The sequence below is a fragment of the Doryrhamphus excisus genome, chromosome 17 (assembly GCF_030265055.1).
Source record: "Doryrhamphus excisus isolate RoL2022-K1 chromosome 17, RoL_Dexc_1.0, whole genome shotgun sequence".
Taxonomy (NCBI): Eukaryota; Metazoa; Chordata; class Actinopteri; order Syngnathiformes; family Syngnathidae; genus Doryrhamphus; species Doryrhamphus excisus.
In genome coordinates, this window is record NC_080482.1 from 14,614,844 (window position 1) to 14,641,868 (window position 27,025).

The 27,025-nt window shown below is 40.5% G+C and overlaps 2 protein-coding genes across 5 annotated transcripts in view; one reads left to right on the forward strand and one right to left on the reverse strand.

The window, feature by feature from the left end:
* LOC131105114 (palmitoyltransferase ZDHHC3-like) overlaps positions 1 to 17,701 on the forward strand; it is a 27,968-nt gene extending 10,267 nt beyond the window's left edge. Inside the window, exons 7-8 of one of the 4 annotated variants that reach the window (XR_009119878.1) lie at positions 17,180 to 17,483; positions 17,554 to 17,701. Coding sequence is in view for 3 of the 4 variants with exons in the window: in XM_058052887.1 (XP_057908870.1) it covers positions 17,180 to 17,386 (207 nt within the window). In the remaining variant the exon portion in view is untranslated. The other 3 variants (XM_058052889.1, XM_058052890.1, XM_058052887.1) reach the window with 3 other exon arrangements.
* Positions 9,839 to 27,025, reverse strand: LOC131105115 (transmembrane protein 42-like). The gene is made up of 3 exons (XM_058052891.1): positions 26,810 to 27,025; positions 26,449 to 26,595; positions 9,839 to 26,381 (listed from the first exon to the last, which is right to left on the reverse strand). Exons 1-3 carry the CDS (start codon positions 26,963 to 26,965, stop codon positions 26,247 to 26,249), a joined length of 438 nt encoding a protein of 145 aa, XP_057908874.1. The 5' UTR covers positions 26,966 to 27,025; the 3' UTR covers positions 9,839 to 26,246.

The following is a 27,025-nucleotide window of genomic DNA, read 5'->3' on the forward strand; positions in this document are numbered from 1 at the left end:
CATTTAGTTCACTAGCAGTCCTCCTCCTTTTACCTTCCAGCCTTTTTCCCCTGCCAGACCCTTTCTCTGCTCAATGTTACTCCTTGGTGGACAGCTGGATGTCTCATTTCTCTCCTCTGTTGAAATGCAGACAACTTGCTAGCAAAACAACTTCTGTGTCAGGATTTTGAAGTCCATTTTGCGCTTAAATGCCGTTGCTTACTGACAGCTTGTGAACTATATCATAGTATAGGAAGTCATAACTATGAGATAAATAGTCAGAATGATGGGATCATTTGAAATTATGAGATAAAAAGTCAAAATAAAATACATAAAAAGTAAAAATGATGAGATAAAGTTGAAATTACAAGATAAAACATCATGATACAGGAAGTCATAACAGAAATGAGATTAAAAGGCATAATTACGAGTCATAATTATGTGATAGAAATGTGAAATTATGGGATAAAAAGTCATTTTAAATAAAAAGTTAAAATAATTCTGTGATGAAAAGTCCAAATGATGAGATACAAACTGCTCATGTGCCACCTTCCTCACATACGCATGTGTAGTTTAGCTCATTTGGACTTTTTATCTCACCACTTACCATTGGAAAATCTTTCAGTGGAAACGGGCTTCCAAAGAAATGACAAACGTATAGCCATCACAAAACCAATTCCAAGCACATCAACACTAACCAAGCGGGCGTACTGATGTCACAGTTAGATTGCTTGCAATGGCTCGCCGTACGTATTTCACCATGTTGGATTCTTGTACGCTGACAGGGGAGTTTATTGATTTGGTTTACACTTTGTGTTATACCCCTCCCTTCTACGAGTACTATCAGACCCTGCAAGCTTGTCATACCAGGGTTGGTATAACTGCACTGGAGTACAGTCATCCCTCGCCAATTGGCGCTTTTTCGCAAAAATATATGAATGAATAAATCATTGCTGTTTTGTGGTTGAATTACTAGTCAAACATGTACTGGTATATTTAAGCAAATATGTTTTGTTTTGTTTTTTTTGCCTAAATGAAGCATTTTCAAGCATACAAATGGCGAAATGAAATAAAATCTGACTATAAGGCATTCAGAAAACGCAGGGATGGGGATGTTCCGATCAGGGTTTTATGCTGCTGATACTGAACCCCATCATCCGTTAGTGAAATCGTCCGATACCAATACCGATCCTGATTCGTCGTCGCCTCTATGCGGCAACAATGAAATCCCTGCATGAAAGCAACCACTGGCTGTGGCTGATGGTATTCACATTTCACCATCTATTGCCATCTATTGTGTTTTTGGTACCTTGATTTTGGCTGTTATTTTTTGAATTAATTATCTCTCTATTGTATCTTTAATGGTTGAACAGAAATGTGAAAGAATCCTATAATGTTCTTTATTGCCACATTGAGCTGAAGTGTGAATTATTCAAAACCAGTAAGCTTTTTGACAATATTAAATATTGATGCATGTTTTCTGGTTTTTACAGGTCAGTTTTTGGTTTGTTCGTTTTGCTCAGCTTGGTTTTGCACCCAAACGATTACTATTTTGTTTCCTTTTTTCCCCAAAAAACCCTTATCCCAAGCAAAACTTCTGTTTATTAATTCATTGCTTCTATTGTTATATTTGTTCCACTTACCCCTTTTCCAAAACATTTATAATATACCAATCTTTGCCTGCTAAGTTTGCCATCATTTGCCAACTTCATTCACAGCAGTTAGACTCCCTCAAGAACTGTTTGTTCTGCGTGCAGTCAGATTGTATATATTATATATATAGCCCTAAAAATAACCACCAGTTACACTATACATAATATCCATTTAAGAAATCAAATGCTTGATTATCTAAAAAATTAAACCAATTGGTCATTCATTATTTAGTGAAATGTTTAATTTTTTCTAGCTCTTTAACCAAATAAAATATTTTTTCCCGATTAATAGACAAAAATTCAGCGAGAATACTTAATTATTATAATAATTGCCAAAATAGCCCTGTGATTGGCTGGCGACCAGTCCAGGGTGTACCCCCCTTTCGCCCGAAGACAGCTGGGATAGGCTCCAGCACCCCCGTGACTCTCGTGAGGACAATCGGTAGAAAATGAATAAATTACCAAAATATTCAAACATTCGATGCAGTCCTACACAATACGACGACTGCTATTGATTTTATTTTCTTAATTGATTCATCTGAAAGCTAGTTGTTTGGATAAATGGAGTAATGAGTTAGGACCTAGATGGACCAAATCACGTTTGAGATGCTGTAATGAGAGAACATTTACATTTTTAAATCCAATCCAACCCAAAATCTGTAGGAGCCCTGGACAATAGCCACTGCGGGAAGTATTGTAGAGCAGGAAATAGGAAAATAAGGAACTAATCATTGCTAACGTGTGAGTCTACAGTATATCTTATTTATGTCTTATTATGTCTGCTATATTGGGTAAACAATTGTGTCTAAAGGGGACTATAGGGGTATTATTTTATGTCTAGAGGGCTCTAATGATGTTAAAAAGCATATTTAGAAGGTTGTAAAAGGGTTTTCCTTCTAACTGCAAGAATATTCCATTCATAAATAAGGAATTTGTTTGTTTGTTTGAGGCACCACAGCGGGTCTTTTTTTTTTTTTTTTGATCCTCATACTGACTTTTTGGCTTGAGCCCTTTATATTCCGGATGCCCTTCCTGACGAATACCGATGATGCTTACTAGAGGAGATTCGAACCGGAGGCGTCCGCTCAAAAGTCCAGTACAGTATCCACTACACCACGGTGGGCTCTATAAATAAGCAATCCTATTGTGCAACAAATCACTTATCACAACTGATGCATTTAGTCACCGGGATTAGTTTATTGTTTTTTTTTCCACAACTTTTTCAGGAGCAAAAAACATTACTGTCTTGGTCATGGTTCTCCAAAGTAAGTCCCGGGGGCCACCGACAGCCCATAGCTTGGCCCACATTTGAACATTACAAGAAAAACTCTGAGAAATAGTACCCTCAAACAGACCCATGTGTCTTCAGCAGAGGTTTGTTGCCAACTTTTGTGCATTTGCACATATGGTCGTCATGCTAATTGTCACGGTTTACACATGCTTAAGATCTGGTAAGTTTGAGTACACCAAGTTAAAGACCTGAAAGTGTTAGTGGTAGTAGGGATGGTCAGGGTTTTATGCTGCCGTTCAAATGGCCATCATAATTATTGGTAATTATTACAAAATAAACTTTGGGGGGGGGTATTTCTTTTTTGCCTTAATTTGTGTGAATGCATTTTTGTTCAATTTGACACAAACTTGAATTTAATCTGTTGTATGTTTTTGGAGTAATATGAATACACAGGGGAAAAATTGTTCAGGTTAACAAAATGAACAGAATCAAATAATAGAAACAAATATCTTTATGAAATAGAAATATGTCCGGCTTAAAGGGGACCTATTATGCTCATTTCCTGGCCCTTTGTATTATTGTATTGAGTTGTGGACTCCTATAGAGCAGCGACACACAATAACCAGCACAGAAAGCTTTAGATTCTGCATCTCTTTCTGCACCATTTCCATGGATTTCCTGCCTCCTACCCAAACTGTTTTGGGTCTGTTTAATTTACTCCATCCCGGCCCTCCTCCAGGTATGCCCCATTACTGCTGTGATCGGTCACACTTCCAAGTGCTCCCAGGACTTCCGGACAGCTGCCGAGCTCATTTTGCCCAATTGCGTACACAAAATAAACACAGTTCGGACACTGATAAGATAAGATAAGATATGCCTTTATTCGTCCCTCAGTGGGGAAATTTGTATAATAAATAAATAAGGAAGTCCGGCTTGCAGTGATGTCACAAAGAAAAACCAAGCATGCAGAGTCACCCAAAACGTCTTTCAGGGCTCACTTCCAAATGTGGGAACCTCTTTATCCGACTCTGGTGTTGTTTAACACGATAATACAACACTGTAACAACATTTGTTAGTCAGAAAAGTGAAAAAAGCATAATAGGTCCTCTTTAACATAAAAGTTAACACATAACATTTCAATTATACACTACTTTATTTACCAATCAATCAGATAGTATCAACATCATAAGGCTGGGCACACTGTGTTAATGTTGATTTAACAACCAGACGCTAATAGTGTTTTTGACGATAAGACATCATTAGCATCATGACAGTATCAAGACTATTCAGTGACACTTGAAAAAGTGACTACATACCCCATAAACGTGATATTCACTTCCTCGTGGGGCAAAAACGAGCTCCCAACTAACCACATTGCTTGTTTGTCTTAAATACAAATTGCCACTGTGCAAAAAGTCACATTTGGAGTCCAAAGATCAGAAGCTAGCTAGCTAGCTTTCACCAGAGAAGCAAAGCGAGTAAAGAAAGATGCAAGAAAAGTCAAACAGCAATAGGTTTGATGGGTTAGGTTTGGTAGGTTTGGTGTAGCCTGTGTCAAGCTGTCAAACTGAAGCCATTGAGGTTTTCCAGACTAGCGTTGATTCTTTGCGGCAAAATGGGACAAAATGTCGCAACCCTACGTGACACAGCAGACATGTAGGGTTTGCAGTTGCACGCTGATTGTTTGGTTTGATTGACATTGAAAGGCATTTATCGGCATGTGCCAATCACTTATTGTTTACGGAAATCGGCCAATACTAATCAGTGGCTGATTGATCGGAGCATCCCTAGTAAATACCCGTTTAATAGCTCAGCATAGCTTTACTCACATTGGATCGATATAAAGATGTTTAATGAATGAAAATGTGTAGAATATCATAGTGGCCCCGCCGCACCCTGGACTCTTTCCCTGTGCGGGACACCCCTGGTCTTGGTGTTTCTCTGCAGCTGGAAAGAAAATCCAAGCAGGGGCAGCGGCTGGCAGTTTGACACGGAGCTCACCAACTGAAGTTTGGCTATTTCTTGTTTCCAGGGCATAGAGCAGTTGAAAAAAGAAGAGAGAAGATGGGCTAAAAAAACTAAGTGGATGAACTTGAGGGCGGTGTTTGGACACCCTTTCTCCTTACTGTGGTTTAGCCCTTTTTCCACCCCTGACCATGGGAAGGCCGAGTCATACCAGTATGTGGTGTGAAAGGGGAGAATGAGTCTGCATCCCATCCAACACCATTTCAGCGGATGTGACAGTCACTACGTTTACATGCACTACTTTTTTATAATTTTTTTTTTTAAATGTGGATACCTGCATATTTGTAGTTCAATATTCGCGTCCCCAAGATTGTTGATTTTTGGTTTAAAAAAAAAAAAAAAAGAAAATTTTAATTTGTTTTTATTCCAGGAGGAATCAGGAATCTCTTCACCAGGTTGGTTGCAATTTATAAATATGTGATCGCAAAGTAGGGGTGCAATTATAACAGCAAACTGATAAAACATTAACAATAGCGCTTATAACCTTCCAATGAAGCGAGATTACTCTTTCTATGTGGGTGAGGAAATCAAACGCTGCTTTATACCCCTGCCAGTGTCTTCATCCTTGCTTGTGAAAAAAAAAAAAAAATTCGGAGGAAGACATTGTGCATGCTGTCGTACCAAATGCTCCGCCATGATAGGAGAAAAAAAAAACATCAAGCACACAAAAAACCTTATCAGCCACCTGAAACGCCTGTGCTGCTGTGTTTGAAAAGTCCAAAAGGTTTGCCAGAGACTTCCATGGTGTCACATCGGTTGCTCGGAATGCGTACCCGATTATAGTGCACCTTGCTGTGCCACAGCAGGTGGCTCTCTTCTCTCTGGACTCTGGTTCTCCTTGATTTAGGACTGTGATCATGTACAGTTGGTCAAAGTTCTTCTTACCTTCAGGTGTGCACAAACTATATTAACCTTCCTCTTGTGTTAGCTTTCTGGTATCATCTCTTATGTTAACAGGTCGGTTTTGACCCATGTATTAAATCAGCTATAAAATACACTAAAAACAATAAGTTACCATCAAATTTGCTTCTCATGTCTTGGTTACCTTCTTAGGCTTCCTCATCCATGAAAATGTTGCTTTTAATACTTTTGGTGTGGGCATGTAGGCCTTTTTTTGTCACTATACCCCTCCATTTCTATTTCCAAAAATGGTCAAATGAACCTCAAAAGAATCATATTCATAAATTGAAGGTTCTTTTGTTACCTGCTGGCTATTACTGAGGGCTATAGAACATATCTCTTAAATCAATTAGTTGTATTTATTTTCTTATTTTAGTATTAATGACTAAAGAAACATCTATGGTGTTGGGGTGAATTTTGACCCATATATATTCATGTCAAGAAAAGGTAGAAAAAGTGATTGTTTTCAGCAACAGAACTTTAGTATAAAGTGAAATGAAAAAGCAGAACAGGTCCAGATCTTGGTTCACTGTACTTCTTGCCATTCTTTCCATGATCCAAATTGTAAATGTGAAATCAGCCATCAGTCAAATGAGTGAATTCACCTCACATGTCTGGACCTTGTTTTTCTGCTGGTATACTGGAAAAGCGGTCAAATATTGCTTTATAGTCATATTTTTATGACCGGGTCCAAACCGACCCTAACAATACAGTGGTCATAATTTCAACCAGACCATTTTAAAATGTAGTAAAAATGATTTTTTTGATTTTATTTTGTTGAAATAGAGTTTCCTGACAAAGTCAAAAAGCCTTGATGCAATAAACAAATGTTATGTGATTCTTTTTATGCATTAAAATGTAAAACGGGTCGACCCTAACGCAAGAGGAATGTTAAATCTAAATGTTAAAGTAGGTTATTGGTACCATTTCTTGGGAAGCAGAAAGTTATCACTATCAAAATATAAAGTATAGCCTGTATAGAGTATATGTAGTACATGCTGTATATACAGTACAGCAAACATGCTTCTACTGTCAGGTGTTATAATCCGGCCTCAAAATTTGCAGCGGTGGTTGCTAAATTCTAATGCTACGTTCACACCGACGCCGAATCGATGGCGAATTAAATCGGCGAGCAAAGCGGCGGCAAAGCGTAACAAAGCTGAATGAAAGCGTAAAGACCGTAATACAGCGTAAGAAAGGTTTGAGCAATTCGGGACATTCGGCAAGAGCGGCAAAAATTTTTAAACTGTTTAAAAATTTGAGGCGATCTGTCACGAATTGCGTAAAGCGGGGAGAGCGTATTAAAGCTTATCAAAGCGTCACAAAGCTTATCAAAGTTTTGCTCAAAGCGTAAGAAAGCTTAACAGAGCTTGGTTCAAAGGATCAATGGATCTGCTGCATCTTTATATATTGCAGCGACCCTGACGTGTTCATGTTGACGTTGTGCTCTTGGGTGTCCGACTGTTCCGGGTGACCGTGAATGCACCAGGGGTGGGGGCGTGTCGGGTGGAGGAAGTACTGTTGTGTAGCTAGCGGTGGTTGCAACGGCGTGGTTACGGCCGACAGTCGCCAGTGTTATTGTTGTGCAATAAAAAGCTTGTCAGCGATCGCAGTCGTGTAATTTCCATAGCGTCGGCAATGACGCTACAATATGCTCTGGATCAGAGGCGGGATGCAGTCGGGATTTCGAAATTTTCCATTGCGTAACAGAGCTTAACAGAGCCTATCAATGCACAAGAGAGCTTGATAATCGTATCAGAGCGTTATTTAAAGCGTGATAAGCGCACCAAAGCTTATCAATGAGTATTAAAGCGTATCAAAGCCTGATCAATCGGCATCAAAGCGTGAGTAGCCGTAGCGATTCGGGAAATAATTTGTCGCCTAAAGCGGGAACGAATTTCGTATCAGAGCTTATCAGAGCATAAACATATCTGAGGAGATTGTGAGATTTTTTGAAAAATGACGCCGAATTCGTCGCCGATTCAAAGCGCGACATTCGGCGTCGGTGTGAACGTAGCATAACTGGAATGACACCAGCCAAGTAGTGTGGATTATGTAAATGCGGCTTGAGGAAAACGCCTTCTCCGACTGCTAGCCGACACAACCCAGTGGCTGAAAGAGAGACGGACGGAGGCAGCCCCGCAGACTAGAGTCTAGAGTCTAGTCTTTGACCCTTGATTCCACCTATCTGTTCTTGGATCCTTTCTTAGTGGTGTATACCTTTTTTTTACTTTCAAATTCTTTTAGTTTATTTAGCGTGTTAGCTTCCTTTGTCGCGAGTGAACAACGGCAATCAAAAAGAGAAGGGGAGGTCTACGGCGGTGCCTCAGATGCCAGCAGCATAATCCAGGCTTGAGTGAAGTATCAGAGTATAATGGCGGGGCATCTACTGTATTGCAGTCAGGGGATCAGGAAGACCTGGGTTCGATTCTTAGCTTGGCATCTCTGTGTGGAGTTTGCATGTTCTCCCCGTGCATGCGTGGGTTTTCTCCGGGTACTCCGGTTTCCTCCCACATTCCAAAAACATGCTAGGTTAATTGGCCACTCCAAATTGTCCATAGGTATGAATGTGAGTGTGAATGGTTGTTTGTCTATATGTGCCCTGTGATTGGCTGGCCACCAGTCCAGGGTGTACCCCGCCTCTCGCCCAAAGACAGCTGGGATAGGCTCCAGCATACCCCGATAACACTAGTGAAGATAAGCAGCATAGAAAATAGATGGACGGATGGATTATGGGAGTAAAGTCAGCAACACCAACAATGGGAAGGGGGAGAGCTGTCATTTTATGAGAATAAAGGCAAAATACTGAGACAAAAAGTGTTAATGTACAGAGAAAAAAGCTGCAATGAACATTTAATATTGTGAGGAAAAAGTAATGCCATTTTATTAAATTCAAAAATGTGGTCATAAGTACAAAAAATTAATATGGTCCACCTTTTTTTTTTTTTTTTTTTTTTTTTTTTGGTCCCGTCCAGCCATTGGGGCAGATAGTATTGTTGATCTAAATGCCCTTACATGCTAGACAGATTTGCTCTGTGTCAGGAAAGGTGTTGGCTACAACTTCCCTGTACCATGAAATTTTATTTGCCGTTATTTGATGTCTTTGTTATGCCATTTTGGACGACCGGACCGGAGCGGGGGGGGGGGTAGAGGGAGAGACAAAAACAGCAGCAACAAGAATTCCCAAAACAACAACAGTGACAAACAGAACAGTTAAATGTCAATGATGGCTATGGGTCACACTGGAGATGATATCAGTGGAATGAAACAGTCCAACTTACCAATAGCAATAGTAACAATGAGGACATGACCCATGATAGTAAACACAATTGCAACCATACAGTTACAGTAATTAAAATCTCATTGCTTGCTTGTGGAAAATACCGTAATTGGGTAATTGATTAACTCTTGATTAATTGTTGCAGCTGTAATTGAAACACCCATAAAAAGGTCTATTATTGACACAGACCCAACAGAAGTCCATTCTTCCTTACTCACGGTGCAACCAAATAGGAACTCACAATGTCACTGCACTACACTGACGACACAGGCATGGGAATAAACACTTTGACACTTCCATGCGTGCAAAACAATTTCTAACCTGCAAGTGCATGTAAAGTGGCATATAGCATATTTTATATAGTATATAGTATAGCAGGAATCCCACTGATGAGTGCATGGAAACGTACTGAGTGTGACGCCTGATAGTGACCACAGACAGCTTATTCTGTATGGAATACTTTTTTTGTCTGATACTTTATGTGACATTTTTATCTGTGAATGTTTTTGAAAACACGGATCTATTGGAAATATGGAAGAAATAACCACATTTGGTTATCGGCTATGATCTATTTGTGTTTTTTTTATTTGCTACAGAAGATAGCCAAGCATAACTATTCTAAAAATCAACAACAAGGCAGCATGATCTTTATGGGAAATAAGTATTTGACCCCCTGATGATTTCGGAAGCCCCCCCCCCCCCCCCCCCCCCCCAAAAAAAAACACCCCTGACAAAAATATAAACATTCCATCATTTTTATGGTCGCTTTATTTTAACAGAGTGTAAACATATCCAGGCAAAAGATAAGCTGATGTTATTAATGATGAAATTGATTGCAAAACCGGGGGATCAAATATTTCTTTTCCCCACTGAGACATGTCCAGTGGAACCTCGGTTAGCGTACGCCCAACTTTTGCCTCGGCTTACATACAATTTCTTGTTAACAGTTTGCATCCCAAAACGTCCTTAGCTTCTAACAAAGGAACCAGAAGTCCACTACGTCGCCCCATCTCTGATGGCATCAGTGGACTCCCAGAAATGTTGACACACAACACATCTTTTATAGTTTTACTTTAGGGGTGCATGATGAAAATAATCAGGCCAAGATGAGGAATTATGACATCATACCGATGAATTAAAAACCCTACCATTAAAAAATAGTTCTGATAATTGATGTTCTTCAAACATTCCGCCGAGGCAAAAAATAAACATGGCTACATCCAAGCCACCTGAAACACCAGCGACCACAATGCTTTGAAAGCTTCCAACACTCACATCAGGAATCATGTCTTCAATGAACCTTACGTGATTTCTTATGGGAACATTTGATTTGGTTTGTGTTTCGGTTAGAGTCTAACCTTCTGGAACGAATGAATGATGCTAAACAAGGTTCCACTGTAGTATATATATGGAAGGAGTCATATTGTTCTGTTTGGAACCAACAGTTGGGTAGAGCGGAAGTGTCCATTTGTATTTTTTTCTTTGAGAATTGTATTTATTTGAGAATTACGTGCCAGTTTTTCATGTTTCATTTAAAACCCATTAAAGGTCTTTACAGAAAAGCAGAGCAATGGTTGTTGCATTTTCTTCCTCTACATTAAAACAACCCAACCAAGAACTTCAAGGAAAAATGCACAGAAAAGCTAAAAAAAAGGCAGCTAAGAATGCACGAAATGGGATGCAACCATCCATTCATTTTCTATGCCACTTAAGCTCATTAGGGTTGTGGGGTATGCTTTAGCCTATCCCAGCTATCTTTGGTTGAGAGGCAGGGCACATATAGACAAACAACCATTCACACTCACATTCATACCTATGGACAATTTGGAGTGGCTAATTAACCTAGCATGTTTTTGGAATGTGGGAGGAAACCGGAGTACCCGGAGAAAACCCAAGCAGACATTCTGTATTCTGACTGTATGGCCAACATACTAACCACTTGTCCACCGTGCGGACGGGATGCAACTCTTCTCCCTATAAATCCTTTTGAAATGCCTCCAAAAAGCGCCAACATGCTCCATTTCCATACCATAGCGGTATTTTATTATTAAGCCAAAGAACTAACTTTCTGGCATAGTGACACCTTGCCACACCAGCTAGCGACTAGCTTCACCATAAGTTTGCTCACTACCACCAAAAGGAAATGATACATGTTGCTGTGTTTTGTTTTTCAGCTTAGTTAACGCTAAGTGTAGCGTTCCTTTGTATGTTGCTATATGACATTAATGCACCCAGGAAGGATGTTTAAAATGACCAAAATACGGTAAAATGCTGTAAGTATTACATGCTCACAGCATGGATACAACCTTGTTGGGGGTGTTTTAATAGTTGGTGTGTCCCATTACGTGCATTAATGAGCTGCATCTTTTAAGCTGTTTTTATCTATTTAACCTTCCTCTTGTGTTAGCTTTCTGGTATCATCTCTTATGTTAACGGGTGGGTTTTGACCCATGTATTAAATCAGCTATAAAATACACTAAAAACAATAAGTTACCATCAAATTTGCTTCTCATGTCTTGGTTACCTTCTTAGGCTTCCTCATCCATGAAAATGTTGCTTTTAATACTTTTGGTGTGGGCATGTAGGCCTTTTTTTGTCACTATACCCCTCCATTTCTATTTCCAAAAATGGTCAAATGAACCTCAAAAGAATCATATTCATAAATTGAAGGTTCTTTTGTTACCTGGCTATTACTGAGGGATATAGAACATATCTCTTAAATCAATTACTTTTATTTATTTTCTCATTTTAGTATTAATGACTAAAGAAACATCTATGGTGTTGGGGTGAATTTTGACCCATATATATTCATGTCAAGAAAAGGTAGAAAAAGTGATTGTTTTCAGCAACAGAACTTTAGTATAAAGTGAAATGAAAAAGCAGAACAGGTCCAGATCTTGGTTCACTGTACTTCTTGCCATTCTTTCCATGATCCAAATTGTAAATGTGAAATCAGCCATCAGTCAAATGAGTGAATTCACCTCACATGTCTGGACCTTGTTTTTCTGCTGGTATACTGGAAAAGCGGTCAAAATGAGAATCCCCTGAAGCTTACATGATGAGAAGAGGAGCTGGTTGTCATTGTGTTGGCTAATTGGACACAAAATAAGATGAAAAATAATTAAACAAATCAAGAATAAAGAAAATCAATCAATCAGTAATAAATAAATATAATAATAATAATAATAAAACGGCAAGTAATAAAAACTTAAGAAACCACATATAGTTGGTGGGTAGACAAATTATTTTTTTTTCAGATTAAAATGAACAAAGCATTATTAGAGCCCTGTAGACATGACAAAACACGACTATAGTCACATTTATACTCTTTTTATTTACAACATATTGCGCAACTGCAGGGTCTTGAGACACATGCTAACTCGCAAACTAGAGAGCTCGCGACCTAAACGGTAGCCTTCAAGTTATTTCCTTTAAACTTAAATAGCCAAAAACTTACCACTTCCACACGGATAGGGAGGATAACTATTAACAGTTATTTAACCTTTAACATGAACATTAATCAAACGTAATATTTTTTTCTGGGTACATGATACCATACAGCATCCATATCAAACTTGCGCGGGCCGCACTAACATTAAACTTTCATATCAAGGCGGGGGCCTCAAACTCGTGTCCTGCGGGCCACATTTGGCCCGCGGGCCGCGTGTTTGAGACCCCTGGTCTAGATGTTAGTCTTTGGGGAAATAGAAGTGATATGCTTCAGGCCCTCACTTGCAGCAAGACTGCTCACAGTATTCGTGAATGCATGCTATCGATGAAGACCACAATCGTGTCCAATTTGAACCCCATCTGGCATGAAGTTCAAAGTAATACTGCTATTTATTTCAGCATGTGCAGGTAATAAAGCGGATCTTGTCGTCAGTGCGGGCCTACGCTGTCTACGTTTTCTCCTTTCGTATAATGTACAAAGTTAATGCTTTTGTGTTTCTGCATTCAAGCGGCATAGAAAATGGAAGAATGGATGTTTCTGCATTCAACAAATCTCCGTTTGTCCTCGTCTGTCAGTCTGTTCCCAAATGATTGTGTCGTGTGCCCGCCCCCTCCTTTCCCTGCAATCTTCTCTCTTGTCTTGATAACTGAAGCTTTCTGAAGCAGACATCTTTTAATGGGGACAGAGGTAAGATGGCCAAGTCACTCTCACTCGCCGATCGTCATGCGCAGATCCTCAGCATGCAGGTCTCACTTTCAGCTTCCAAGAGCCAACAATGTCATTGTGTGAATGTTGAAGGGTCTTCATGCACACCAAAGGTCCTCTTGTCATTTAATCACGCTCAACTACTTCCACATTCCCAACCCATTCAAACCATTCCAATATGAAAACGGTCTGGGAATTTGGACTGGCAATTTTCCACATCCCATATTGCAGTCAATATTCCAACCAAACCATTCCAATATCAAATGTTTCCATTCATTCAGGACATGATGGCACATTCCAAAAAAACCCAAACATATCACATTTTTCCATGACAAAATTCTCAATGAAAATGAATAGTTTTCAAGTTCCTCGTTTGTCAACTGATTCAAACCATTCCAATATTAAAACATTGAGGAAATTTGGACTAACCACTTTCCACATCCCCAAATTTCCCGCCTTTCCAGAAATTTCAAATTTTTCAAACACAATTTGCCATTTATATTTTAACCAAAACAATCCAACATCCAAAATTTCCATTGGTTCAGGACGTGATAGCAAGCTCTTAGCAGTCCCCCAAAAAATGCACACATTTTTTTGTCATTACACTTTTACCCTGACAAAATTCCCACTGAAAATGCATGGACAATTTGGGGTTTGGGTTCGGGAACCAAACTCCAGTTGCTGCAGGGGGAGGTGGCGAGCTGGTGTGGGCTTATTAATAACCCTCCATCTTGGTGCCTCTGTGTTGGACTCATCCCCAGTAAATGGGACGGTCATTTCCCTTCGCTTTCGGGATGGGGAAAGGGTCCTGACTGTCGTTTGTGTGTACGCGCCAAACGGAAGTTCAGAGTAGTACTTGGAGTCTTTCAGGCGGGTGCTGGAGAGCACCCCAGTTGGTGACTCTGTCGTTCTACTGGGATACTTCGAAACCCATGTGGGCAATGACTTGGGGGGTCGTGATTGGGAGGAAAAGCCTACCTGATCTGAACCAATGCGGTGTGATGTTATTGGACAGTTGGTCCATAACTAACACCGTGTTCGAACAGAGGGGTGTCGTAGTCGTATCATCAGACCTGTGTTCTGGGCAAGCGGGTGAAGAGAGGGGCTGAGCTGTCAACTGATCACCACCTGGTGGATTAGATGGCAGGGGAGGATGCAGACCTGACAGACCTGGGAGACCCCGACATGTATGTAGGTCTGGCAGAGTCTCCCGTTCGTCGAGTTGAAGACTCGATAGGCGGATCTGTAATGCGATCGCTGTACCAGATTGTCATGGTGATGGCAAAGCTCTTAATTTACTGGTCGATCTCCCACCCTCACCTGTACAAGCGGCTGAAATGAGTTTCCAACGTAGGGTAGCTGGACTCACCCTAAGAGATAGGGTGAGGAGCTCAGTCATCCAGGAGGGGCTCAGAGGAGCCAGGTGAGGTGACTTGGGCATCTAGCCCAGATACCTCCAGAACGAGGTGTTCTGGGCATGCCCAGCTGGGAGAAGGCCCCAGGGCAGACCTAGGACATACTGGAGGGATTATGTCTCTGGGAAGGCCTTAGTGTCCTACCGATGGAGCTGGAGGAGGTGGCAAGGGGACTGTGAAGTCTGGACTGCCCTACTCAGACCGCTGCCCGCGAGACCGTGAAATAAGCAGAGAATGGTATAAAACTTTTTCCATGAGTTTTTCCAAATCCCCCAAAGTTCCCACTTTTTTGGAAAGTCCATATTTTTCAAACACAAATTGCCATCGATATTCCAACCAAGCAATTCCAACATCAGCATTTTTTTTTTTCATTCAGGACGTGATGGCTAGCTGTTTGCACATTCTAAAAAAATACACACATTTTTTGTCATTGCAATTTTTCCATGACAGACTTCCCACTGAATATGAATGAACAATTTTAAATTTCCACATTTCTCAAACAATTCAAAGTTTTTCAACAAGAAAATAATTTGCTCATTCAGGAAATTCGGACAAACCATTTTCCACATTCAATTTCTTTTGACATGAAGAATTCTAACTAATTTCCTTGTTTTCAACCTTCAGTTCATTTATTTTTGGCATTTGGAAAATTCCCAATTTTCCGAGAGTTCAACATTTTCCAGACCAAAAATGACCATTGATCATAGTCATTTTTCCATATTTCTCAAAACATCTCAGCATCAATACATTTGGGATAAGAACGTTTCAATTTTCCCATAATTCCACATTGTCCGTACAGCATTTTCGCTCTTCAGCATTCACACGTTTTGTCTACACAGATTTCCCAATTCAGCCAAACGCTACTGTGTGAAATGTATCCTACCATTGGAAATTTGGCTCTCAGACTGGACCAGACAAAATGAAGCTACTTAAATAAGTCAGTCCCTGACACGACCCTCCCATGTGTGCCGCGTGGACCATTCCACCGCCAGGGCGAAAAGTCCCAAGCACCACCATGAGACTTGGTGTGAATTCTCTTATGGTGGAACCTCAAAAGTGGAGTACAGTCTAAAACTCTGGTCCACTTCTGATGTGTTTAGATTGAGAAAGCATTTTTTTCAATCAAGAGAATTGATTGAATACCTTTAGGAGGCGTATAAAGTCTGTATGGAATGGACCGCTGAGTCCCCCATCATGTAACATGTGGGGTATGTTGCCACATCCTGCTTTAGGGTGTCACAACATTGAAGTTAATGCTTTAGACCAGCAGTTTTTCAATGGGCTCAACCTGGGATTTTCCAGTGGTAATTAAGTGGTGACCCACTTTTATGTGTTATTCCTATTTTTATTATTTTTTTGACATTTTTAAAATTCATTTTCATTTGTTTTTTTAACAGTTTTTTTTATTTTTTTTGATTATTTACACTTTAATTAAATAATTATTTTTTTACCTATTTAAGTCATACTTATATATACTTTACACATAATAGTATTTTTTCCTTTATATTTATCATATATGTATGTTTATTTTATTAAGTACGCTTTCACTTAAGTCATTTTCATTTATTTTTAGACTTTTTACACTTTGTCATTTTTCAAATTTGTAGTCTTTTTACAGTTTTAAGTCATGTGAATATTTAATATTTTCTCTTTAAAGTCATTGTTATTTTTTGCACTTTGATTTAAGTCATTTTCATTTATTTTATTAATACCAGTCATTTACATGTTTTTACCCTTAGTCATTTATTTATTTATTTAAATGTTATATTAAACTTATTCAAGTTATTATTATTCTGCACTGTTTCAGTGAAGACATTGATTTTTATAATTTATTTGCATTTTATTACATTTATTTTTTGCACTTATTTATCATTTTGATTGTATTTACACTTGAAGTCATTTTTGTTACATTTTACACTCATTTTTTACCATTTTTTTTACTATTTATTAATTTGAAGTCTTTTTTTTACAATCGTATTTACTTGTATTTGTTTTTTTATTCTTTTATTCACTTTTTATTGTTTTTTTTTAATTTTTATTTAAGTCATTTGGATGGTTATTTATTCATTACACTTTTTTTTACTTTTATTCATTTTTATTTCATCATTTACTCTTAAGTACGTTTGAAGTCAGTTAATAATTTGTTTTAATTTAAGTAATGTTTTAAATTACACACTTGTATATATTTTTTTTTAATATTAGATACTTTCATTTCTTCATTGAATTGTATTTGTATTACAATGTCAAAAAGACCACAGAATGAGATCAGAAGTCAAGACATGAGTTAAATGTTATATCATTTTTTGGAATTTTTCACTTATGGTCTGGGACTCAATCAGAATGGATCCACTTTTGGGTCCCCACCCACCAGTTTAGAACCTGTGCTTGAGATCTCTGCACTGATTTGCTGGGTGTATGCCATTTTAGATGTCTTTCATGACAACGAGAGCTTTACAAACGGCCTCACCAGTTCGTAGTCCTGCATGTGGATGACAAACCTCAACTCCTTTGAGCCGGGACCCTTTTCTCTTTCCTCTGCAGGGAATCGAACGCCTGAAGAGAGAGACGGGGAAGTGGGAGAAGGTGCCGTGCTGGGAGGCCATGCGGGTGGCTTTTGGTGGCCCGTTCTCCCTTTCCTGGTGCAGCCCTTTCACTGGGCTGAGCTGCAAGAAGAGCCCCCCGGAGCCGTTCACCGTTCCACAGGGGGAGATCATTGAGGAGGACGTCATCGAGATCCCGCTCACCTAGGCCGGTCTGGCGGCTCAGGAGGTTGCGTGTGTCGTCCGGTCGATTCACTCATGGACCATGATACCTGCGTCCCAAGTGGACCATTTCACCGTGATGAGTGAGTCCCCCATTCAGTAAAAAAACTTGGAGGTTTTGAACAACTCTTTCAAGGGCCGCTTCTTACTCAGGTGGTGGGGGTATGCTGGAGTCTATCCCAGCTGAAACCCTGGACTAGTCACCAGCCAATCACATGGCAGATATAGACAAACAACTATTCACACTCACATTCAAAGCATGCTAGATGGTTGTGCTCCATAAATTCTCACAGGTACTTTACTTCTTTACTACTACTTTACCACTACTACTACTTTATTTCTGATTCTGTATAGCGTCCTCAAAAATGTAAACATTTAAAAGCAAGACTGAATGATATGCTTTTTTCATAAATGAAAGCAGCCTTAATACAAATTTAGGACCTTTTTGAATCATATTGAAGACTATGAGCTTTGAATGGGACCTAATATATTGAGTTGTGTACTCCTATAGAGCAGCTACACACCAAAACCCGCACAGAAAGCTTTCTAGAACCTCCAGAATCTGCACTTATTCCAGCTGTGTTTCTTTGGATTTCCAAAACAGTTAGTTTCCCAAGTGTTCCCGAGGACTTTAGGACTACTGCCGAACCCTGCTTTCTAATTTCTGTGGGTATAGGACTTGATAAAAAGTTAATGAAACTTTTGGAGAGCTAATTGAAAAGAGGGTAGGAGATACTGTTAGCTCATGAGGTACTGAGGGCGGTGGGTGTTCTGGTGGGAGGCGTGCCTACAGCTTGTGCTCACTGTCACAAAGACTTGGTGTTAGAAAAAACTCAAGCGTTCAGAGCCATCCCAAACAACGTCTTCAGGGCTCACTTCCAAATGCGCATTTGGAAAATTCCCAATTTTCCGAGAGTTCCACATTTTCCAGACCAAAAATGACCATTAACCAATTATTATCTGAAACGTTGACATCGTTTAACATGAAAATACAACATTCTAACTACATCAGGGGTCTCAAACTCAATTTACCTGGGGGCCACCCGAGCTAGGTTCTGGGTTAAGCCGGGCCGCATCAGGTTTTCAAAAAAAAAAAAAAACGCATTTATTAAAAACTGGAAAAAAAAATCAACAAAAAAACTATCTTCAATGCTTTTGCCTCTGCTATACCCTACACTTTTTCAGGACTTTGGTTCCGGTTTTCCACACCAAAATATCTGATAAAACATTCCACTGTTCTCAAATATCTTGATTTTTATTTTTCGATACACAAAATAAGATGAAAAATAAATAAACTAATTAAGAATAAAGACAATAAATCAATCAATCAGTAATAAATAAGTAAAATAATAATAAAACAGCAAATAAGAAAAACGTAAGAAACCACATACAGTTGGTAGAGAAATTATTTTTTTCAGATTCAAATGTACAGTATTAACAGTTATTTAACCTTTAACATGAATATTAATTAAACTTAATAATTTGACCCAATTAGCAAGTTAGCATCGTACTCAGTTCCATCTGGGAGCAGCGTCGTAACTTTAACAACATGTTTGATGAGATGCTTTATCTTGACGTGTATTTTCCCTTTTATTCCAAATCATTTCCTGCATTTATTTGTACCCAGCGTCATAAGCCTTTAGCTTCATTGCTAATCCAAAGAAAAACAGGGCGGGGTAACAGGGTAGGGTAACAGTATGGGCGGGGCAAAATCATGTTAATTGTGTCCGGTGTGCACACAGCTTTAAGCTGTCGTTTCAACATTAAACTTTGGTATCAAGGTGGGAAAAGAATTATAGGTCTCCTTTAAAGGAAAAGTGCCCCTTTTTGTGAATTCTGTCCATCATCCACAATCCTTATGTGGGACATGAACACACACGTCTTTGTCTTTTCTGTGTGTTCTAAAGATATAAAAACAGCTAAAAAACCAGAGGCAACGAAGAATGCACAGAATACAACTCACCTATTCTACCTATCAAGCCTTCTGAAAAAAAATCTCAAAAAGCACCAACACTTCATTTACATCATGTTACCAGCATATCAATCAAGCTGCAGTGACAGTGTTACACCCGAGGACTACTTTACACACCACACTGACTTACTACTAGCCAGCTAGCGACTGGCTTTACCAGCCGCTCGCTCACAATCCCTCAGGCCGCTACTGAACGCTAACACTTGACTTCATCATTGAGTTTGGAAAAATGAACACTGGGTGCCGCATTCCTTTCTATAATGCACCCAGGACGGAAGTTCCGCTAATGCTTAACAGAGCTAAAATACTGAATGTGTTACATTATGAATGGACCTGTTGCTAAATGGTCACAGCATGGATATGGTAATGCTAATGCTAATGCCAATGTTAATGCTAATGCTAATGGTTTTATTTAATTTGAACATGCATCAGATTACAATTGAATGCATCCCATAATCAGTTCACAGTTCCACATGTCCAAAAGGAGTAGGAAGAAGCAAAGCTTATTAAATCCTACCCCTCCATCTGGTACTTTTACAATCACTAACTGTTACATTTGTTCACTTCCTGCTTTCCATAATACAGTTTAAGTTTTTTTTTAATTTTTTGAATAATGTACCTCATACCGAAGTATGAGGTGATATGAGCATCCAATGCCATAATGTGTACCATAGTGCGTGTCAATATAGTGATATATATAGCACATCATGACTGGTTCAAGACTCTTCATCCTTGTATTTAGCAAACATCAACTGCTTGTATTGTTTCTTGAATTGGCTCATCGTTGTGCATTGTTTGAGGTCCTTACTCAATCCATTCCATAGTTTGATTCCACATACTGAAATGCTATGGCTAGCATAACGTAGTCCTAGCATAGAAGTGTTTCAAATGTACTTCTTCCCTGAGATCATATTTCTCCTCTCTTGTAGAGAAGTATTGGATGACATTTTTAGCTAATTGGTTATTTTTAGCCTTATGCATTATTTTAGCTGTTTGAAGATGAACTATATCAGCAAGTTGAAGTATTTGTGATTTAAAAAAAAAAAGGAGTGAGTATGTTCTCTGTAGGCGGCATTATGAATTATCCTTACTGACCTTTTTTGCAGTACATTTAGCGAGTGAAGATTGCTTTTATAGCAAAAGCTTGTTGCTGTTTTCTCGGAGGAATAGGAATAGGTGTTTCCCATCATGTGAAAAAAGAAAGACGTGTGTGTTCATGTTACATTTAAGGATTTTGGATGATGGGAAAAATTTCCCCCAAAAAGTGCAATTTTTGACATTGGTCCCTCACCACATCACTGTTTGAATTTCGGGACTTCACTCTTTCATGCTTTATACTAATGAATAAATCATGCCTGTTTTGTAGTTTATCAGTTTATTATTAGTCACATATGTGCCTATTTAAACATTTTTACTATTTTTGGACGAAATAAAGGATTTTCAAGCATATAAATAACTAATTGAACTAAAATGTAATTGGTCACTAGGTGTCAGTATGTTACATTGATGAGAGAATAGCCTCCACAGGAAGTACAGTACAGAAACTGTAACATGCTAACATGGGTGAGTCCATATGATGACATATCTACTATATTGGGTAATAGGAATATGAAGGTGACTATAGGGGTGTTATTACATGTCTATGGGGATCACATAATGTAAAAAAAAAAGGGTTGGGGTCTGGTCTCAATTAACCACCATAAACAAGGGATTCCTTAGCCGGTGGACACCCTGATCCCCCCCAAAGAGCCGTGGAGAGACCGGATCCAAGTTGTAGGCTACCCTGTGTGGGCGACTTTGGGGGCAAAGTGGGTGAAGTGGCTTGCTCGAAGTGGACGGTACCAGTTACCTCCTCGCTGCCCATTTTTTTATTGCCTTCTTGGTTTGTGGACCAGCCAGGACCCCGCCTGTGTCGCTGCTAGCGTTCCAGTTCAGCATGTGCTTTGGCCAAACGCTAACAGTGTGAGACACTGAATATTCAAATGTTAGTCTTTATGAATATGATGAAAATGTTGGTGAAAAAACACATTTGAGTCCCTGCAACAAAGTACCCTTGCTTTTCTTTGTCTACTTCTTAGTGTTTATATTGCAAACCCGTTGAAGTCGACCAACTCAGCAAGTCCTGGACCACTGTGTTCTTTTCTCTCGAGGGAACAAAACTTCAACCGAGCCCAGGCTCTGTGAGGCGGCCGTTCTAGAAACGAGAACTTGGGTGTCCCAACTTTATCCCAACATCTCTTTGACTCTCAACGAAGGCGGTCGCGGGGGTGCTGGAGCCTATCCCAGCTGTCTTCGGGCGGGAGGCGGGGTACACCCTGGACTGGTGGCCAGCCAATCACAGGGCACATATAGACAAACAACCATTCACACTCACATTCATACCTATAGACAATTTGGAGTCGCTAATTAACCTAGCATGTTTTTGGAATGTGGGAGGAAACCGGAATACTCGGAGAAAACCCACGCATGCACAGGGAGAACATGCAAACTCCACACAGAGATGGCCGAGGGTGGAATTGAACCCTAGCAGTGAGGTCTGCGCGCTAACCACTCGACCGCCGTGCCGCCCCCTCTCTCTGCACTGTTCTCCAAAAACCTAAACCATGGAATTGATCAACTGGTCTCTCCACGAAATTGACACAATCTTTTCGATGAGAAGCTCAGGTACGGGGGAACCTGCCTGCCCTGACGGAACGTACACCGCCGGGTACGTGATGGACAGTTGGGGAAAGTGGAAGGTCATGTGCCTGGCGATTCTTTCCGTGGAGGTCTACCTATTCGGGACCATGATACCAGGTGTGTTGCTGATTGGATTGGGAACTTTCCTGGTGTATTGCAGAATTCGTACGATGGAGGCAGCGGATCGAGTTGGCCCACAGCTGGTGGACAAAGCCGTTCACACACTGACTGTGACTGCCAATCACAACAAGGATGCCATCTTGGTGAAGTTTTCGGCTTTGCAAAAGCAGTTGGATCAACTGGGAGACCAGAATGGACACTAGAGTGACCTGGTCTATTGGATTGTGGCTGCCCCAACTAACCCAAACAATATTCTTAATCTGGATTTCGGCGTCCCCACCACAGGCTAACCAAGGCCGTGTTGTGAAAACAACAGCGGGACGCTCTCACTCTCCATTATTTCTTCACAGAATGTTGTTTCTCTTCTCTGGGCCCACCACAAACTTCTCCATGGCAACTGCTATGTATCGCAATGACACCCTGAGAACTGAGCTCCAGGTGGGCGGGGGAAGCGTCGCAGGTTCTCCTTCATTTAAGAGTCTAGTTTGGAGTTGGTTTTTTCCCTCTCCTCTCCGAGTGTTGCCCCCTTTCTTCGCCCCCTTCATCGCCCAATCATCCCGTCCTGTCACCCCTTGTCTGACTGCATAGTATGTTGTATATGTATGGACGGATCATTGCACTATTTCGCTTGTACTTCCGTATAAGTGACAAGAATAAAGGGCTACATCATCATCATCATCATCATCACAAGGGCCACATAGTGAAACATTCACTTTGTGTGGAAGACATTTTGGGTCCTGGGGGGAAACAAACACGGAGCACACTAATAACCTTACCAGGCACCTGAAACGCCAGCTCCAAAAGGTTTGCCGGAGACCTCCGTAGTGTCACACCAGGTGGTCCAGAATGTGCCCGAATACAGTGCAAGGCCTTGCTAGGCCACACCTGGTGGCTCCTCCAACTATCTCCAACTCCGTCACCGCACAATGGCCCTCCGGATCAAATATCATGTCATGATATTTGATCCGGACTACAGGTGCACTTGGGAACATCATCATTTCTTCCAGTCATTCTTACCTTCCAGGTACTCTGAGATCTACATTTAAAAAAAAGTTATTAGTCATTGGTAACGTATCAGTCTTCAGAAGCAAAAAAAAAAATTCAACCTGATGAAGTGATTGCCTTCAAACGTGTGAGTGTGCATGATGTGTTGAAGAAAGAAATCCAAAACTTATCTCCCACGTCAGACATCATCCGAGGTGCTTTGATTTCAATGGATTCCATTTTATGTATTATAGCTCATCTGACACGGGTGTTGCACTTTTCGATATCTACTCCTATCCTCTGTATGTGAAGCTTCCAAGTACAAGAGACTTGAATCGCCCGCATCGGATGGACTTCTGGTGGTTTTGGTTGGTTTTAGAAAAGTGTGACAAAGATGGACCCTGCAGTCTCAGGTGAGCACCAACAGTAGTTGTCTTGACCACCACACCAACTGGCTTTTTGTCACATGGTGCCTTATTTTTCCTGAGGCAACGTATGTCTCATCGTGGGACCTTTGTGGATGGTACACCAAAAGCATGTCCATGTCGTGTGTGTACCGTTTTAACCATTTGGAAACAACATGTTTATCATTGTCTGTTGCTCCAAGTTTGAATATACATGAGCAGGGCTCGACAATAACGATGTACCGAACAAAAAAAAACAAAATTGGGGCAAGTAAATCCAATCAGTGATATTCCCGTCGGGCAAGTGCACATTGGCATGCCATACTGCCAAGAGTTTTTTTAAAAGTGGTTCTTGTTGGGTGTTGGTAAAACACGGACTGCGTAATTCCGGTGCTAATTTGCAAACCAATCCTTGCAAATCTTGAAATGGACCAATCAGAATCCTTTATTCAGACCGCGGTCCACAGTCCGCGTTTTACCCACACCCGTTCTTGTTGGCGATCAACCAATGAGCGATGGTTTGACTAGGAAAACATCTATCATGGCATCCCTGCCAACATGGTCTAATTCTTCAACACCTTGTGAAGGAAAAGAGCAAAAAGTGATGAAGCAGTGCCTCCTAAACAAGTATTTTATTAGCGGTTAGCAAATCAAATGATGGCACAGGTGAGTGAATCACATTGCTGTGACAATTTGAAGTGGTCACAATGAAACACCACCCATTAGATCCAATACCAAGTGCTGATTTTGCACAAGCTACAAAATCTAGCGCTTCCATTTCTCGCTGGATTTTTCTCACCTTTGCTTCACAAATTATTGTTTGACAAATTGAGCATTTTTTCTGGATTCAAAACACTTTACTAGTACACAAATGTGTCTATTCAATAATGTTTCATTGTGGTGCACAACTTATAAATATCACTGCTTACTACGACTACCATGTGTAAGGTAGTATGGCATGCCATGTTAACATACGTTTCAGACATTCCTCCAAATACAATGCATCAGTACTATTATCTGATGAATTATCAGCATATATTGATATATGATATCAATATGCCAGTCTTTTCATTTTACATGGGGCAAGTTCAGGCAAGTAGTTCTCACCTTAAGGATTCCCCATGGGCAAGTCATTTTTGTTTTTAATGTAGAGCCCTGATGACTTCAGTGCAGTTTGACTCCATTCATTACTGGAATGGGCATTTTGCAGTCCAAGAGATAAAAACTACATTCATTACATTTCAAACAGACTTTGGTCAAAATAGCAAAACATGCAGATAATCTCAGCATGTAATAATCATGTAGACATCTGAGTGACAGAGCAGTCATGCAGGAGGGGTTCAGAGTACAACCGCTGCTTCTGCACATGGAGAGGAGCCAGTTGAGGTGGTTTTCATATCAAGTATTTTACTTTGTTCAGGAAATATTACATATTTCCTGTTTTTGGAATTCTATTTTTATTTTTTAAATACATGAAAAAAGTTTCTCTTGACAGATCTGAAGTTGATTCAATCAATCTCAACTGGACTGTTGGGTTGTCTTAGAAGACACTTGGCCTCCCATCCCATCCAACCAGGCTTCATCAGTTCCTGCTCAAAGACTAGGTGGGACACACATCAGTCAGACTAGATAGGACAGCACTAGTCCCCTTAAATGTGCCAGATGTTTTTGGGTCCATGTGACCTTTAGTGTTTGGTTTTTTTTACTGTCTTTGCACAAAAAATAATAATGTATCATAATCAATGCCGTTAGGAATGATTGACCTATTCCAGACAGGCTCCAATTACCTCATATCAAATATTCTACTTTAAAACTCATATTGGGAAAATATTTATAATTTTTTGTAATGACGTTTTTTGACAAAAACTGCATAAAACATAAAAAAACACATTAAAAAGTATAAAAATTTGATATATCCAGATAGATCTGAAGTTGATCTCGAGATGTAAGTGATATAAAATCTGAATATATAACGCTAACCTAGGGCGGCACGGCGGTCGAGTGGTTAGCCAGTGGTGAGACCAGGGTTCAAATTCCACCCTCGGCCATCTCTGTGTGGAGTTTGCATGTTCTCCCCGTGCATGCGTGGGTTTTCTCCGGGTACTCCGGTTTCCTCCCACATTCCAAAAACATGCTAGGTTAATTGGCCACTCCAAATTGTCCATAGGTATGAATGTGAGTGTGAATGGTTGTTTGTCTATATGTGCCCTGTGATTGGCTGGCCACCAGTCCAGGGTGTACCCCGCCTCTTGCCCCAAGACAGCTGGGATAGGCTCCAGCACCCCCGCAACCTTCGTGAGGATAAGCGGTAGAAAATGAATGAATGAATGAATATAAAAAACTGGGCAGCACAGCAGTTGAGTGGTTAGCGCGCAGACCTCACAGCTAGGAGACCAGGGTTCAATTCCACCCTCGGCCATCTCTGTGTGGAGTTTGCATGTTCTCCCCGTGCATGCGTGGGTTTTCTCCGGGTACTCCGGTTTCCTCCCACATTCCAAAAACATGCTAGGTTAATTGGCGACTCCAAATTGTCCATAGGTATGAATGTGAGTGTGAATGGTTGTTTGTCTATATGTGCCCTGTGATTGGCTGGCCACCAGTCCAGGGTGTACCCCGCCTCTCGCCCAAAGACAGCTGGGATAGGCTCCAGCACCCCCTTGCAGCAGCACCTTGTTGAAAAAGATGAACTAGTCCTTCTTGCCGTCGTCCTGTGTCTGAGGTGTGGATCCATGAAGCACCAGCAGCCCACACAGCGTGACAGAGATGCCCACCCACCACAGAACCGCTTGACTTTCTCCAAAAATGACCTTCCCTAGTGCAGCCTCCATGCCCAAACAAAGAAGACAAATGAACGTACACAATGGAAACAGACTCTTTTCAAAGGCTTACCGATGAAATAAAGTTGCCTGCAGTGGTGGTGACGCTGGCTCTGGCTGAAGAAGAGCAGTAGCGGAGGGCCTTGGAGAAGAAGGTCCACATGGCGGCATTGCAAGCCAGCATCAGGCCCACGCACAACAGCCGCAAGGGGATGTGGAGCTGCAGACGTCATAAAGTCATTCTCTTTACTTGGCTTACACTCTGTCATTTATTCATTCTCATGCACAATTGGACCATTTCGTATAAATTGTAGCAGTCAATAGTGATCCTTCTTATTCTACTTCCTGAGCTGGTTATTGTTTATTATTTAATGGCACATTGAAGTACTGATTTAACTGTTACGGTTGTTTTCGTAAAAGTGGTTCTCACCCACCCAGTGACAGGCTGTAGATCCAGTGTGTGTTTCAAAGTTGCTCAGTGTAACTTGACACATCTCCTCCAGGTAGTCTGCACCGAGAGTGAGTTTAGCAGATAATGACGCAGCACTGCCCAAGCAGCCCGCCAACAACGCGTAAAAGGACCCCAACATTATGCCTTTCACTTTGGAGCTGTTGGACTTATCGCCATAGATGAGTGGAAAGTTGCAATG